At 42.3% G+C, this 15,278-nt stretch overlaps 1 protein-coding gene across 2 annotated transcripts in view; it reads left to right on the top strand.

Moving 5' to 3' along the window:
• Positions 1-15,278, top strand: part of slc6a16a (solute carrier family 6 member 16a) — a 38,022-nt gene that overhangs the window by 9,777 nt on the left and 12,967 nt on the right. The window contains exons 3-7 of one of the 2 annotated variants that reach the window (XM_031814018.1): positions 5,530-5,687; positions 12,018-12,144; positions 12,484-12,659; positions 13,196-13,306; positions 13,760-14,001. In XM_031814018.1, the coding sequence (XP_031669878.1) occupies positions 5,530-5,687; positions 12,018-12,144; positions 12,484-12,659; positions 13,196-13,306; positions 13,760-14,001 (814 nt within the window). Of the gene's footprint in view, positions 1-5,529; positions 5,732-12,017; positions 12,145-12,483; positions 12,660-13,195; positions 13,307-13,759; positions 14,002-15,278 lie in introns of both variants that reach the window. The other variant, XM_031814019.1, reaches the window with a different exon arrangement.

Below are 15,278 nucleotides of genomic sequence, written 5' to 3'. Positions count from 1 at the left end.
TATAGCCACTCCTACTGAGGATGGTAGCTGACTCTATAGCCACTCCTACTGAGGATGGTATCTGACTCTATAGCCACTCCTATCTGTCACATCTTTAATCTGAGTCTAGAGGAAAGTCTTTCCCTGGAGACAAGCCAAAGTAATTCCGCTACCCAAGAGTGGTAAAGCAGCCTTTACTGGTTCTAACAACAGACCTATAAGCTTGCTGCCAGATCTTAGCAAACTGTTGGAAAAAATTGTGTTTGATGAAATACAATGCTATTTCTAATGCTACAGACTTTCAGCATGCTTATAGAGAAGGGCACTCAACATGTACTGCACTGACACAAATGAATGATGATTGGTTGAAAGAAATTGATAATAATAATATTGTGGGAGCTGTAGATTTCAGTGCAGCCTTTGATATTATTGACCATAACCTGTTGTTGAGAAAACTTATGTGTTATGGAATCCATATCGTGGATTCAGAGCTATCTATCTAATAGAATTCAATGGGTTTTCTTTAATGGAAGCTTCTCTAATGTCAAACATGTAAAGTGTGGTATACCGCAGGGCAGCTCTCTAGGCCTTCTACTCTTTTCTATTTTTATTTTTGACATTAAACAAAGCATGTGTGTCCATGTATGCTGATGATTCAACCATATATGCATCCACGGCTATATAGCAACCACAGCTAATGAATTCACTGAAATCCTTAATAAAGAGTTGCTGTCTGTTTGTTCTGGTCCTGAACATCTCTAAAACTAAGAGCATTGTATTTGGTACAAATCATTCCTTAAGTGCTAGACCTCAGCTGAATCTGATAATGAATGGTGTGGCTTTTGAACAAGTTGAGGAGACTAAATTACTCGGCATTACCTTAGATTGTAAGCTGTCATGGTCAAAACATATAGATTCAATGGTTGTAAAGATGGGGAGAGGTCTAGTCGTAATAAAGAGATGCTCTGCTTTTTTGACACCACACTCCAAAAAGCAAGTTCTGCAGGCTCTAGTTTTGTCTAATCTTGATTATTGTCCAGTCGTTTGGTCCAGTGCTGCAAGGAAAGACCTAGTTAACCTCTTGATATTCCCCATCCCGGATCCGGGAGCGTAATCATCGCCTGACAATAATTAGCATAACGCAACGGACATAAATATCCCTAGAAAATATTGCTATTCATGAAAATTACAAATGAAATATATTGAGACACAGCTTAGCCTTCTGTTAATCACCCTGTCATCTCAGATTTTCTAAATATGCTTTACAGCCAAAGCTAGACAAGCATTTGTGTAAGTTTATCGATAGCCTAGCATAGCATTATACCTTGCTAGCAGCAGGCAACCTTGTCACAAATCAGAAAAGCAATCAAATTAAATTTGATGAACTTTGGATGTTTTCACTCACGAGACTCCCAGGTAGATAGTCAAAGTTCATTTTTTCCCAAAATATTATTTTTGTAGGTGAAATTGCTCCGTTTGTTCTTCACATTTGGCTGAGAAATCGACTGGAAAACGGCGAAAAATATTACAAATTAGCTCCATAATATTGACAGAAACATGGCAAACGTTGTTTATAATCAATCCTCAAGGTGTTTTTCTAATATCTATTCGATAATATATCCGTTGGGACAATTAGTTTTTCAGTAGGACCGATTGGAGTAATGGCTACCTCTGTATTTTACGTGAGAATCTCTCTCTGAGCCACCATGTGACCACTTATGCAATGTGGCCGCCTACGGCTATTCTTCAACAGAAATGCGTAAAACTACGTCACAATGCTGTAGACACCTGGGGGGATACGTAGAAAGCGTAAGCTGGTTCATAGCATACTCACAGTTCAATATGGACTCATTGGAACGCAGCGCTTTCAAAACCTGGGGCACTTCCGGATTAGATTTTTCTCAGGCTTTCGCCTGTAACATCAGTTCTGTTATACTCATAGACAATATCTTTACAGTTTTGGAAACGTTAGAGTGTTTTCTATCCAAAGCTGTCAATTATATGCATATTCTAGCATCTTGTTCTGACAGAATATCCGGTTTAAAACGGGAATGTTTTTTTTTCTTTTTTTTCTTCCAAAAATGAAAATACTGCCCCCTAGCTGCAGCTGGCCCAGAACAGAGCGGCACATTTTGCTCTTAATTGTAATTAGAGGGCTGATATAAATGCTATGCATGCCAGTCTCTCTTGGCTAAGAGTTGAGGAGAGATTGACTGCATCACTTCTTCTTTTTATAAGAAACATTGTTTGCATAGTCAACATCCCAAATTGTTTGCATAATCTTACACACAGCTCTGACACACACACTTATCCCACCAGACATGCCACAAAAGGGGTCTTTTCACAGTCCCCATATTCAAGAAAGCCTACAGTGTTATATAGAGCCCTAAGTGCATGAAACTTCCATCATATATTGATCAAATAAACATCAAACCTGGTTTAAAAAAACAGATAAAGCAAAACCTCCCGGCACAACGCCTCTCTCCTGTTTGACCTAGATAGTGTGTGTGTATGCATTGATATGTAGGCTACGTATCAATGTGCCTTTAAAAAATGTATGTAGTTCTGTCCTTGAGCTGTTCTTATCTATTAATGTTCTGTATTATGTCATTCTGTATTATGTTTCATGTTTTGTGTGGACCTCAGGAAGAGTAGCTGCTGCTTTTGCAACAGCTAATGGGGATCCTAATAAAATACAAAGAAAACTGACACGCTCAGGGGCAGAACAACAGATTTTTACCTTGTCAGCTCGGGGATTCGATCCAGCAACCTTTCGGTTAGCTAGCCCAATGCTCTAACCACTAGATACACAATACACAATAAATGAATCAAGAAACGTTTTATCACTAATTATTATTACAACCAGCACTTTTTCACAGTCCTTATTATGTGGGACTAGAACCATCACTTTCAGACTTAATGCTGTGGGACGAGAACCATCACTTTCAGACTTTATGCTGTGGGACTAGAACCAATCACTTTCAGACTTGATGCTGTGGGACTAGAACCATCACTATCAGACTTGATGCTGTGGGACTAGAACCATCACTATCAGACTTCATGCTGTGGGACTATAACCATCACTTTCAGACTTAATGCTGTGGGACTAGAACCATCACTATCAGACTTTATGCTGGGGGACTAGAACCATCACTTTCAGATACTTTTTGAAGAAGTAGGTTTCTTTCTCTCTAACTCGTCCCCCCCTCCCTCTCTCTCTCTCTCTTACTCTCTACTTCATACCATTGTTTTATCTCTCCCTCCCCTGTCTCCTTCACTCGTGTTTTTCCATCTGTTCTCTGTCTAACCCCATTCACTCTCTCTCTCTCTCTATTTCCCTCTCTACTTTATTCCATTGTTGCATCTCTCCCTCCCCTGACTCCTTCACTCTTGTTTTTCCATCTGTTATATCTCTAACCCCATTCAGTCTCTTTCTCTTGAGTGGCGCAACGGGCTAGAGGCGTCACTACAGACCATGGTTCGATCCTGGGCTGTATCACAAACTGCAGTGATTGGGAGTCCCGTAGGGCATGCACAATGGTACCAGCGTCGTTGGGGTTAGGGGAGGGTTTGGCCGGGGTAACTCGGGATAACTGACTTGCCTAGTTAAATAAAGGTTCAATTTAAAAAATTAAATATATTTTCAATATCTCTCTCTCGCTAACCCCATTCATTCTCGATCTAGCTCCATCTGCATTCAACTCTTACAAAGTTATGCCTCAGATGTAGAGATTCTGTATCTTAAAGGGTCAATCTGCGATTGCTACATACATTTTGGGACTTTTTTATTTTATTTTATACACTGCCGATTTTGCAGGTTTTCCTACTTACAAAGCATGTAGAGGTCTGTAATATTTATCATAGGTACACTTCAACTGTGAGAGACGGAATCTAAAACAAAAATCCAGAAAATCACATTCTATGATTTTTAAGTAATGAATTTGCATTTTATTGCATGACATAAGTATTTGATACATCAGAAAAGCAGAACTTAATATTTGGTACAGAAACCTTTCTTTGCAATTACAGAGATCATACGTTTCCTGTAGTTCTTGACCAGGTTTGCACATACTGCAGCAGGGATTTTGGCCCACTCCTCCATACAGACCTTCTCCAGATCCTTCAGGTTTCGGGGCTGTCGCTGGGCAATACGGACTTTCAGCTCCCTCCAAAGATTTTCTATTGGGTTCAGGCCTGGAGACTGGCTAGGCCACTCCAGGACCTTGAGATGCTTCTTACAGAGCCACTTCTTAGTTGCCCTGGCTGTGTGTTTCGGGTCGTTGTCATGCTGGAAGATTCAGCCACGACCCATCTTCAATGCTCTTACTGAGGAAAGGAGGTTGTTGGCCAAGATCTCGCGATACATGGCCCCATCCATCCTCCCCTCAATAAGGTGCAGTCGTCCTGTCCCCTTTGCAGAAAAGCATCCCCAAAGAATGATGTTTCCACCTCCATGCTTCACGGTTGGGATGGTGTTCTTGGGGTTGTACTCATCCTTCTTCTACCTCCAAGCACGGCGAGTGGAGTTTAGACCAAAAAGCTCTATTTTTGTCTCATCAGACCACACAACCTTCTCTTTAATTCTTACTGGTTGGTAGGTGATCAAATACTTATGTCATGCAATAAAATGCTACTTAATTACTTCAACTGTGAGAGATGGAATCTAAAACAAAAATCCAGAAAATCACATTGTATGATAAAAATTACAGACCTCTACATGCTTTGTAAGTAGGAAAACCTGCAAAATCAGCAGTGGATCAAATACTTGTTCTCCCTACTGTATATAGCCATTGAATCTTGAATAATATAACTGTCATGAGAATTTTCAATCCCAATGATAATAACTAACCATTATTAAAGCTTTGACTAATTCCCACGGTTTGTAAGACCTTGGGTTTAATAATAATTAGGCCAAGACTCAGCTTATGCAAAAGGATCATTGTAGTTTATTCATGAGAGCTCTAAAAATTATATAATGCGCATAGCCTTTTATAGAACTCCTACAAGCACCTACAAGTCTACAAGCTCATTTGTTCCTCCCTTGGTGGAGGAACATTATCTCCTGTCCTTGGTCTCACAGTACCAAAACATGTCTGTTGTCAGTTCCTCTTTATCACACACAAACACAATGTTCCCATTGACTCACAATATTCTAGAATTATGTCTAAACACATTGTCTAAGCTTCTGTAACTATTAGGGTGAAATACTTTAGTCATTACTCTTAATGTCATTCAGATTCTCTTATTATTACTCTAAACATATACATTCCCTTATCAATAACTTAAAAATGCCTCATGACCTTAGTTCAACTGTCTAATTCCAAAACTCAAGAAATAAGCTTGTTTTGTTCCTTTGTTTGTAAACAGTGCAATTGTAAACTATATATGTTTTAATCTTATGGATTGTCAGTCCTTGCATCATAGCTCTGTCTTTGAATCTGAGAGTGGTTACATTTCTCCAACCCCATCCCTCAGCTGTTTACCGAAACAGTGAACTGCAGATTTCCCCTTTAACGCTCTGCCTCCTCTCCCTCTCTCTTCTCCTGGCAGGCGCATTCATGGTTCTCTATGTCATGCTGTTGGTGGTGGTGGGGGTTCCCCTGTTCTTCATGGAGCTGGCTGCGGGCCAGTGTATCCGTCAGGGCAGCATCGGTGTGTGGAAGCACATCTCCCCCAAGCTGGCCGGTATCGGCTACTCCAGCTGCATGGTGAGCACAACAGGTTGGCCGGTATCGGCTACTCCAGCTGCATGGTGAGCACAACAGGTTGGCCGGTATCGGCTACTCCAGCTGCACGGTGAGCACAACAGGTTGGCCGGTATCGGCTACTCCAGCTGCATGATGAGCACAACAGGGGTTGGTCCCAAATGGCACCCTATTTCATACTGTATGTACAGATGCCGTACCTTAATTTGAACCTGCTTCTCACAGCAGGAAAATAATCCTGCTGCAACAGGAAATGTCAATTATTATGTGGATTATAATTAATGGACATTTATGTAGGGAAAATCAGGTCTGAAATGTTAAAGTGGAAATTACAAACGTTAGAAGCCTTTTTAAAAATTGAATTCACAAAAATGAGCATTTCCTGCAAAAATGAGCGTTTCCTTTTCCTGTGCAGGAAAATGATCTGCAACAACAGAGTGATTAAATTAAGATAGCGGATCTGTAGTGCACTACTTTTGACCAGAGAGGCAGAGCCCCAATAGGTCCTGGTCAAAAGTAATGCTGCACATTAAAGGTAAATAGAGTGCCATTTGGGATGCACATTTTGTCAACTAACTAACAATACACATTCCCACCACACACAGGGACTAGTTTCTCAACTAACTAACTAACAATACACATTCCCACCACACACAGGGACTAGTTTCTCAACTAACTAACAATACACATTCCCACCATACACAGGGATTAGTTTCTCAACTAACTAACAATACACATTCCCACCACACACAGAGACTGCTTTCATCTGGTTACCATTCTGGTGTTTGGTTGGGACTGCTTTCATCTGATTACCATTCTGGTGTTTGGTCTGGACTGCTTTCATCTGAATACCATTCTGGTGTTTGGTTGGGACTGCTTTCATCTGGTTACCATTCTGGTGTTTGGTTGGTTACCATTCTGGTGTTTGGCTGGTTACCATTCTGGTGTTTGGCTGGTTACCATTCTGGTGTTTGGTTGGTTACCATTCTGGTGTTTGGTTGGTTACCATTCTGGTGTTTGGCTGGTTACCATTCTGGTGTTTGGTTGGTTACCATTCTGGTGTTTGGTTGGTTACCGTTCTGGTGTTTGGCTGGTTACCATTCTGGTGTTTGGTTGGTTACCATTCTGGTGTTTGGTTGGTTACCATTCTGGTGTTTGGTTGGTTACCATTCTGGTGTTTGGTTGGTTACCATTCTGGTGTTTGGTTGGTTACCATTCTGGTGTTTGGCTGGTTACCATTCTGGTGTTTGGTTGGTTACCATTCTGGTGTTTGGTTGGTTACCATTCTGGTGTTTGGTTGGTTACCATTCTGGTGTTTGGTTGGTTACCATTCTGGTGTTTGGCTGGTTACCATTCTGGTGTTTGGTTGGTTACCATTCTGGTGTTTGGTTGGTTACCGTTCTGGTGTTTGGCTGGTTACCATTCTGGTGTTGGTTGGTTACCATTCTGGTGTTTGGTTGGTTACCATTCTGGTGTTTGGTTGGTTACCATTCTGGTGTTTGGTTGGTTACCATTCTGGTGTTTGGTTGGTTACCATTCTGGTGTTTGGTTGGTTACCATTCTGGTGTTTGGTTGGTTACCATTCTGGTGTTTGGTTGGTTACCATTCTGGTGTTTGGCTGGTTACCATTCTGGTGTTTGGTTGGTTACCATTCTGGTGTTTGGTTGGTTACCATTCTGGTGTTTGGCTGGTTACCATTCTGGTGTTTGGTTGGTTACCGTTCTGGTGTTTGGTTGGTTACCGTTCTGGTGTTTGGCTGGTTACCATTCTGGTGTTTGGTTGGTTACCATTCTGGTGTTTGGTTGGTTACCATTCTGGTGTTTGGTTGGTTACCATTCTGGTGTTTGGTTGGTTACCATTCTGGTGTTTGGTTGGTTACCAGTCTGATGTTTGGTTGGTTACCATTCTGGTGTTTGGTTGGTTACCATTCTGGTGTTTGGTTGGTTACCATTCTGGTGTTTGGTTGGTTGCCATTCTGGTGTTTGGTTGGTTACCATTCTGGTGTTTGGTTGGTTACCATTCTGGTGTTTGGCTGGTTACCATTCTGGTGTTTGGTTGGTTACCATTCTGGTGTTTGGTTGGTTACCATTCTGGTGTTTGGCTGGTTACCATTCTGGTGTTTGGTTGGTTACCATTCTGGTGTTTGGTTGGTTACCATTCTGGTGTTTGGTTGGTTACCATTCTGGTGTTTGGTTGGTTACCGTTCTGGTGTTTGGCTGGTTACCATTCTGGTGTTTGGTTGGTTACCATTCTGGTGTTTGGTTGGTTCCCATTCTGGTGTTTGGTTGGTTACCATTCTGGTGTTTGGTTGGTTACCATTCTGGTGTTTGGTTGGTTACCATTCTGGTGTTTGGTTGGTTACCATTCTGGTGTTTGGTTGGTTGCCATTCTGGTGTTTGGTTGGTTACCATTCTGGTGTTTGGTTGGTTACCATTCTGGTGTTTGGTTGGTTACCATTCTGGTGTTTGGCTGGTTACCATTCTGGTGTTTGGTTGGTTACCATTCTGGTGTTTGGTTGGTTACCATTCTGGTGTTTGGTTGGTTACCATTCTGGTGTTTGGTTGGTTACCATTCTGGTGTTTGGTTGGTTCCCATTCTGGTGTTTGGTTGGTTACCATTCTGGTGTTTGGTTGGTTACCATTCTGGTGTTTGGTTGGTTACCATTCTGGTGTTTGGTTGGTTACCATTCTGGTGTTTGGTTGGTTGCCATTCTGGTGTTTGGTTGGTTACCATTCTGGTGTTTGGTTGGTTACCATTCTGGTGTTTGGTTGGTTACCATTCTGGTGTTTGGCTGGTTACCATTCTGGTGTTTGGTTGGTTACCATTCTGGTGTTTGGTTGCGATACAAGAAAATGTTATTTATTTCTTCTGCTTGTCATGAGAAACATTTGGACGATGGCTGAAGGAACATTTTGACTTTGTCATTATTCAACATACAAGGAACCTCATAGAAAGAGGAGGGAGGGAAGCGCTACTAAGGTACACAATAGTACATTTTGGTAGATAGAAGGTGCTCTTTGGTAAAAGGGGTGAATTGGTCATCAAAAAGAAAGGAGGACCAAGGCACTCTTCATATAATTGATGAAAAATGCCTTTATTGGAATGGCATGTTCAATAGAAACAAGGTTTTACAAATCTGACGCATTTCGGCTGCATGGCCTTCGTCAGGGAGTACAAAGAAATAATACAATGTCCTCTTTGAACAGATTTTCAATTAGCCCTAATTGGAAGAGGGAGTGGTTACACAATTGATTGGACACACCTAGTAAGCAATACTATACACATTAAAAGTGCAATACTGTAGCTATGTTATCATAAAAATACAACTCCAAGCTAGAAGCATCAGAACACTTAGAAAGGTAGTTCTAACCTTAAATATGACTGGGAGAAGTGTCAAGAATAAGAAAGCCATATATTCTATGGTACACTAGAACACAGCAAAACATGAATTACAACCGTCTAAATATAGCTGAGGGCAATTGAGCAAAATACAAGGAACCTCCTTCCATGCCCCTTGATTTGTCACAATGTTGCTAGACTGTTCCTAGAATGTTTTCAAAAGGAACGTTCTCAGGAATTAGAAACACTGGAACATAGGCTGTTCCCTGGCCTGACAGAAATGTTTTGGGAGCCAAGCATTGTCACCAGGGTGACGGTTAAGGCCTAATGTTGAGGCTATAGATCTGTGGTGAAGGCAAAAAAATAGACCAGGACCCGACACAATAAACCTGTTGACTAGATTTCCAGGTAAGTTAAAAACAGCTCCATGCATGCAGAATGCATATTTGAATATGCATAAATATCCATAATATCAGTCAACAGTGTGATTATGGCTCCTAGTGTTGTTAACAGGTCCTGCACCAATGACTGTGGACGTGTTTGGAACCTGACCTTAAGCCCTGAGGCAAAGAAGAACAGCAGAACAGCTTGCAGAAGTAGAACTGGTGTAGTCTAGCTGTCAGAATCAGTCAACTTGGTTTAACCGTGCAGGAGGTCATAGAAACAGCACAGTTATAGTGAGAGATCACTCCATAATGAACTTTTTAGTCACCTCATGTCTGGTAAACAGAGATACAAAACAAACTGACTCGTACACCTGTGTGGCTCGAGAAGGCTAGAGGTTTGTGTCTGTGTGTCTGTCTGTCCGTCTGTCCGTCTGTCCGTCTGTCCGTCTGTCCGTCTGTCTGTCTGTCTGTGTCTGTGTGTGTGTGTGTGTGTGTGTGTGTGTGTGTGTGTGTGTGTGTGTGTGTGTGTGTGTGTGTGTGTGTGTGTGTGTCTGTGTGTGTGTGTGTCTGTGTGTGTGTCTGTGTGTGTGTGTGTGTGTGTGTGTCTGTGTGTCTGTCTGTCTGTCTGTCTGTGTGTCTGTCTGTCTGTCTGTCTGTGGTTAGGGGAACAATCTCTTTCTAATGTGTGAGAAGTAGTTGCACACTCCTCTCTCCCTTGTGTTGGTATGACTTATGCACTGACAGCCTATTGGTTAACACTGACAGCCTATTGGTTAACACTGACACCCCATTGGTTAACACTGACACCCTATTGGTTAACACTGACAGCCTATTGGTTAACACTGACAGCCTATTGGTTAACACTGACAGCCTATTGGTTAACACTGACACCCTATTGGTTAACACTGACACCCTATTGGTTAACACTGACAGCCTAGGGCCTCCTGAGTGGGGCAGTGCTCTCTCCCGCTGTGCCACTAGAGATTCTGGGTTCGAGTCCAGGCTCTGTCACAGCCGGCCACGACCGGGATACCCATGGGGTGGCGCACAATTGGCCCAGCGTCACCCTATTGCTTAACACTGACACCCTATTCATACTCATTCTGTCAGTGCTGATGTCAGGGAGCTGCTATAACAATATTTAAAGGGATAGTGTGATACTTTAGGAATTACTTACCCAGAGTCAGAGAACTTTGTGATTTGATGTCCCTGCATACGGTTTGAAGGAAGTTTAATTTAGTTTTGCGAGCCATTGTTAACTAGCGTTAGCGCTGCTAACTGCTACAACTTGCAGTTTTATTATATGCATAGTCACTTCACCCCTACCTACATATACAAATTACCTCGACTAACCTGTACCCCTGCACACTGACTCGGTACCGGTACCCCCTGTATATAGCCTCCACACTGACTCGGTACCGGTACCCCCTGTATATAGCCTCCACACTGACTCGGTACCGGTACCCCCTGTATATAGCCTCCACACTGACTCGGTACCGGTACCCCCTGTATATAGCCTCCACACTGACTCGGTACCGGTACCCCCTGTATATAGCCTCCACATTGACTCGGTACCGGTACCCCCTGTATATAGCCTCCACACTGACTCGGTACCGGTACCCCCTGTATATAGCCTCCACACTGACTCGGTACCAGTACACCCTATATATATAGCCTCATTATTGTTATTTTATTGTGTTACTTTTTATTATTTTTTACTTTAGTTTATTTGGTAAATATTTTCTTAACTCGTCTTGAACTGCGCTGTTGGTTAAGGGCTTGTAAGTAAGCAATTCACGGTACTTGTTGTATTTGGCGCATGTGACAAATAAAGTTTGATTTGATTTGCAATGACTGGAAGTCTACAGGTGCAGCTAGCATGTTAAATACTGCATTAACCCTGTCTTCTTTCCTCAGGTGCAGCTAGCATGTTAAATACTGCATTTACCTTGTCTTCCTTCCTCAGGTGCAGCTAGCATGTTAAATACTGCATTAACCCTGTCTTCCTTCCTCAGGTGCAGCTAGCATGTTAAATACTGCATTACCCCTGTATTCCTTCCTCAGGTGCAGCTAGCATGTTAAATACTGCATTACCCCCTGTCTTCTTTCCTCAGGTGCAGCTAGCATGTTAAATACTGCATTACCCCCTGTCTTCCTTCCTCAGGTGCAGCTAGCATGTTAAATACTGCATTACCCCCTGTCTTCCTTCCTCAGGTGCAGCTAGCATGTTAAATACTGCATTACCCCCTGTCTTCCTTCCTCAGGTGCAGCTAGCATGTTAAATACTGCATTAACCCTGTCTTCCTTCCTCAGGTGCAGCTAGCATGTTAAATACTGCATTTACCTTGTCTTCCTTCCTCAGGTGCAGCTAGCATGTTAAATACTACATTACCCCCTGTATTCCTTCCTCAGGTGCAGCTAGCATGTTAAATACTGCATTAACCCTGTCTTCCTTCCTCAGGTGCAGCTAGCATGTTAAATACTGCATTAACCCTGTCTTCCTTCCTCAGGTGCAGCTAGCATGTTAAATACTGCATTAACCCTGTCTTCCTTCCTCAGGTGCAGCTAGCATGTTAAATACTGTATTAACCCTTTCTTCCTTCCTCAGGTGTGTTTCTTTGTGGCTCTCTACTACAATGTCATCATCGCATGGAGTCTCTTCTACATGGGCAACTCCTTCCAGTATCCTCTACCCTGGGAGCAGTGTCCCATCAACATGACCACCAATAACACTGGTATTCACTAGCTGTGTGTGTGTGTGTGTGTGTGTGTGTGTGTGTGTGTGTGTGTGTGTGTGTGTGTGTGTGTGTGTGTGTGTGTGTGTGTGTGTGTGTGTGTGTGTGTGTGTGTGTGTGTGTGTGTGTGTGTGTGTGTGTGTGTGTGTGTGTGTGGGTTCATATCATGCTTCTCCTTATTTGTGTTTAGATGTGTAATGGACACGTTGTATTCTACAAGAGCAGGGTTTGTGTATGTAAACATAAATCTCTCTCCCTCATTCTCTCTCACTCCCCCTCTCTATCTCTCACTTCCTCTCCCTCCTTCTCTCTCTGTCTCTCGCTCTCTCTGTCTGTCAGTAAAGGAATGCTTAGGTAGCTCCCCAACCTCATACTTCTGGTTCCGGAAGGCTCTCGACATCACAGACTCCATCGATGAGTCTGGTGAGTTTAACCCCATCATGACGGGCTGTCTGCTGGCTGCCTGGGCCATCGTCTGTCTAGCCATGATCAAAGGCATCAAGTCCTCTGCCAAGGTCAGGACGCTCTCAGTTCATCTTTTTCACAACATATAGCACGTTACAAACAGTATAACGGGTCACCACCTGCCTTGACCCTCAGTAGTGTCGCCCCCGGCAACCACTAACCATGATTATGGTAGGCTAGTAGTTAACACGCTAGCTGTGAAGGAAAGTGGCTGAATTCTGAATAGTTACTTCTAAATAGTTTAATGTTAATGTTAATGTCCTCCTTCGTTGACCTTGTCTTGTTAAATGTTTTTTTTTCGTGTATAGTTTTTAAAAGAGAATGTAGAATGTCTTTTGATATAATATCCAATATCTTATGGTACTTATTCTGTGTCCATGAACCCAGCCCTATATCTACCTATAGGTAAAGTTAAAGATACATTCTGAAATTGGAAGAACAACAAACCGGCAACCCCACCACCTGTCCTGGTATACAGCTGAGGAATGGGGCTGGAGAAATGCAACCTCTCCTAAATCCATAGACATATTTTACAATCTCCATTAAAAGAAGTGATGGTTCCTAATTGGATTGTAATTCTCCTTAGGTGATGTATTTCTCCTCAGTCTTCCCCTATGTTGTGCTGTTCATCTTCCTCGTCAGAGGCTTGATGCTGGATGGAGCCAAGGAGGGAATCGCATACATGTTCTACCCTAAAGTAAGTACAATAATAATAATAATATATTTCATTGATTTTGCCATTTTAATTACAAGTAGAGTCTCAAAGATGTACAAAGATGCTTAAAAACAAGAATGAAAAAAAACTATAATTTCTATTCACTTCCTGAATTGACAGAATATAAATAGAATAGAATTTAGTCTTATGCTGTCACTCTCTCTCTTTTTTGTCACTCTCTCTCTCTCTTTTTTGTCACTCTCTCTCTCTCTCTCTCTGACTCTCCGTCTCTTTTGTCACTCTCTCTCTCTCTCGTCTCTTTCTCTCTCTCTCTCTCGTCTCTCTCTCTCGTCTCTTTCTCTCTCGTCTCTCTCTCTCTCTCTCTCGTCTCTCTCTCTCTCTTGTCTCTCTCTCTCTCTCTCTCTCTCTCTCTCTCTCTCTCTCTCTCTTGTCTCTCTCTCTATCTGTCTCTCTCTCTCTGTCTCTCTGTCTCAGATAGAAATTTGGGCTGAGGTGCAGGTGTGGCGGCAGGCAGCCACACAGGTGTTCTTTGCCCTGGGCCTGGGCTACGGCTCTGTGATTGCCTACTCTTCCTACAACCCCATCCACAACAACTGTCACCGTGACGCGCTCATGGTCTCTTGCATCAACTTCATGACCTCAGTGCTCGCATCACTGGTGGTGTTCGTAGTGCTGGGCTTCAGGGCCAAGAACATTGTCCTGAACTGCATCACCCAGTAAGTATGGAGTCAAGGGGGGGATTGTAGGTGTGTGAGTGAGTGAGTGAGATAGAGAGTTTGTAGATCATGGAACTGAGAAGGTATTGTAATGTCTGCTGCACATCTCATGGCTCTGTTGATGTTACACTACTTGACTCATGCTGGGGAAGGTTTCAGCCCAGTTTAAAGGGATAACCTCCTTCAAGGAAATAAGGCCCTCTTATTTAAAATGTGTTTGTGTGTGTGTCTCAATAGTTTTAAATCTCCTTTCCTTTAAAGGGATAGTTCACCCAATTTACAAAATCACATCTCTTTCCATAGACATTCCTGCAGTCATATGACCAAGTGGCCTCATGGGTGGAATGTTATTTATATTTTTCATAATTTATAAACATGATTTATTATGTATACTTTTGTTTCAAAGTCAATTTGTTTAAGATTACCAACAAACATTTTGAATGACCCTGATTTAGCCCACTGCAGTAAAAGGTTCATCTGTAAGCAGTCTATGGACTAATAGGGTAAGACAGATATTCATGCTTTGGTTTTGTTTGCCAGGTCACTGTCTCCAAATGCTAACTTTTTAGCGTTTGTGCCACAAAACCAAGTCTATATCTCCTGTATTATCATTTTTCACGCTTCGTGTTCAGGTCATCCTAAACTGTCGACAATTGATTGTGTAGCTCCGTGTTTCCCAACTCCAGTCCTCCAGTACCCCAAACAACACACATTTTTGTTGTGGCCCCGGAGGAAAAAAACAACTTCTTGTTGAAGTAGAATCAGGTGTATATGTCCAGGGCCACAACACAAAGGTGTTCTGTTGGAGGAACGGGGAAACGCTGGGGCAGCTCAATGAAGTTACTTTAACAGGAGTTGAATATAAAGTGACAAAAATGCTCATAAAAATGCCATTTGGAGATAGTGGCCAGTTAAACTGAACCAAAGCATGGATTGCTGTCTTGCGTTGTCCATAGACTGCTTACAGGTTAATGAAAGCAAAATGTCAATTTGTTATTTTGGATGAACTATCCCTTTATAAAGCATGTCAATATTATGAAAACATATCCAAGACATGTCTATATGTACACTCTTAGAAAGAAAGGTGCTATCTAGAACCTTAAAGGGTTCTTCAACTGTCCACATAGGAGAACCATTTGAAGAACTATTTTTGGTTGCAGGTAGAACCCTTTTGGTTCCAGTTTCTACATGGAACCAAAAAGGGTTCTACCTGGGACCAAAAAAAGGGTTCTACCTGGAACCAAAATGGTTCTCCTATGGGTCCATCTGACTAACCT

The sequence above is a fragment of the Oncorhynchus kisutch genome, unplaced genomic scaffold (assembly GCF_002021735.2).
Source record: "Oncorhynchus kisutch isolate 150728-3 unplaced genomic scaffold, Okis_V2 Okis06b-Okis10b_hom, whole genome shotgun sequence".
NCBI lineage: Eukaryota > Metazoa > Chordata > Actinopteri > Salmoniformes > Salmonidae > Oncorhynchus > Oncorhynchus kisutch.
Note: the sequence above shows the minus strand (reverse complement) of the source record. Positions and strands in the feature narration are given on the sequence as shown.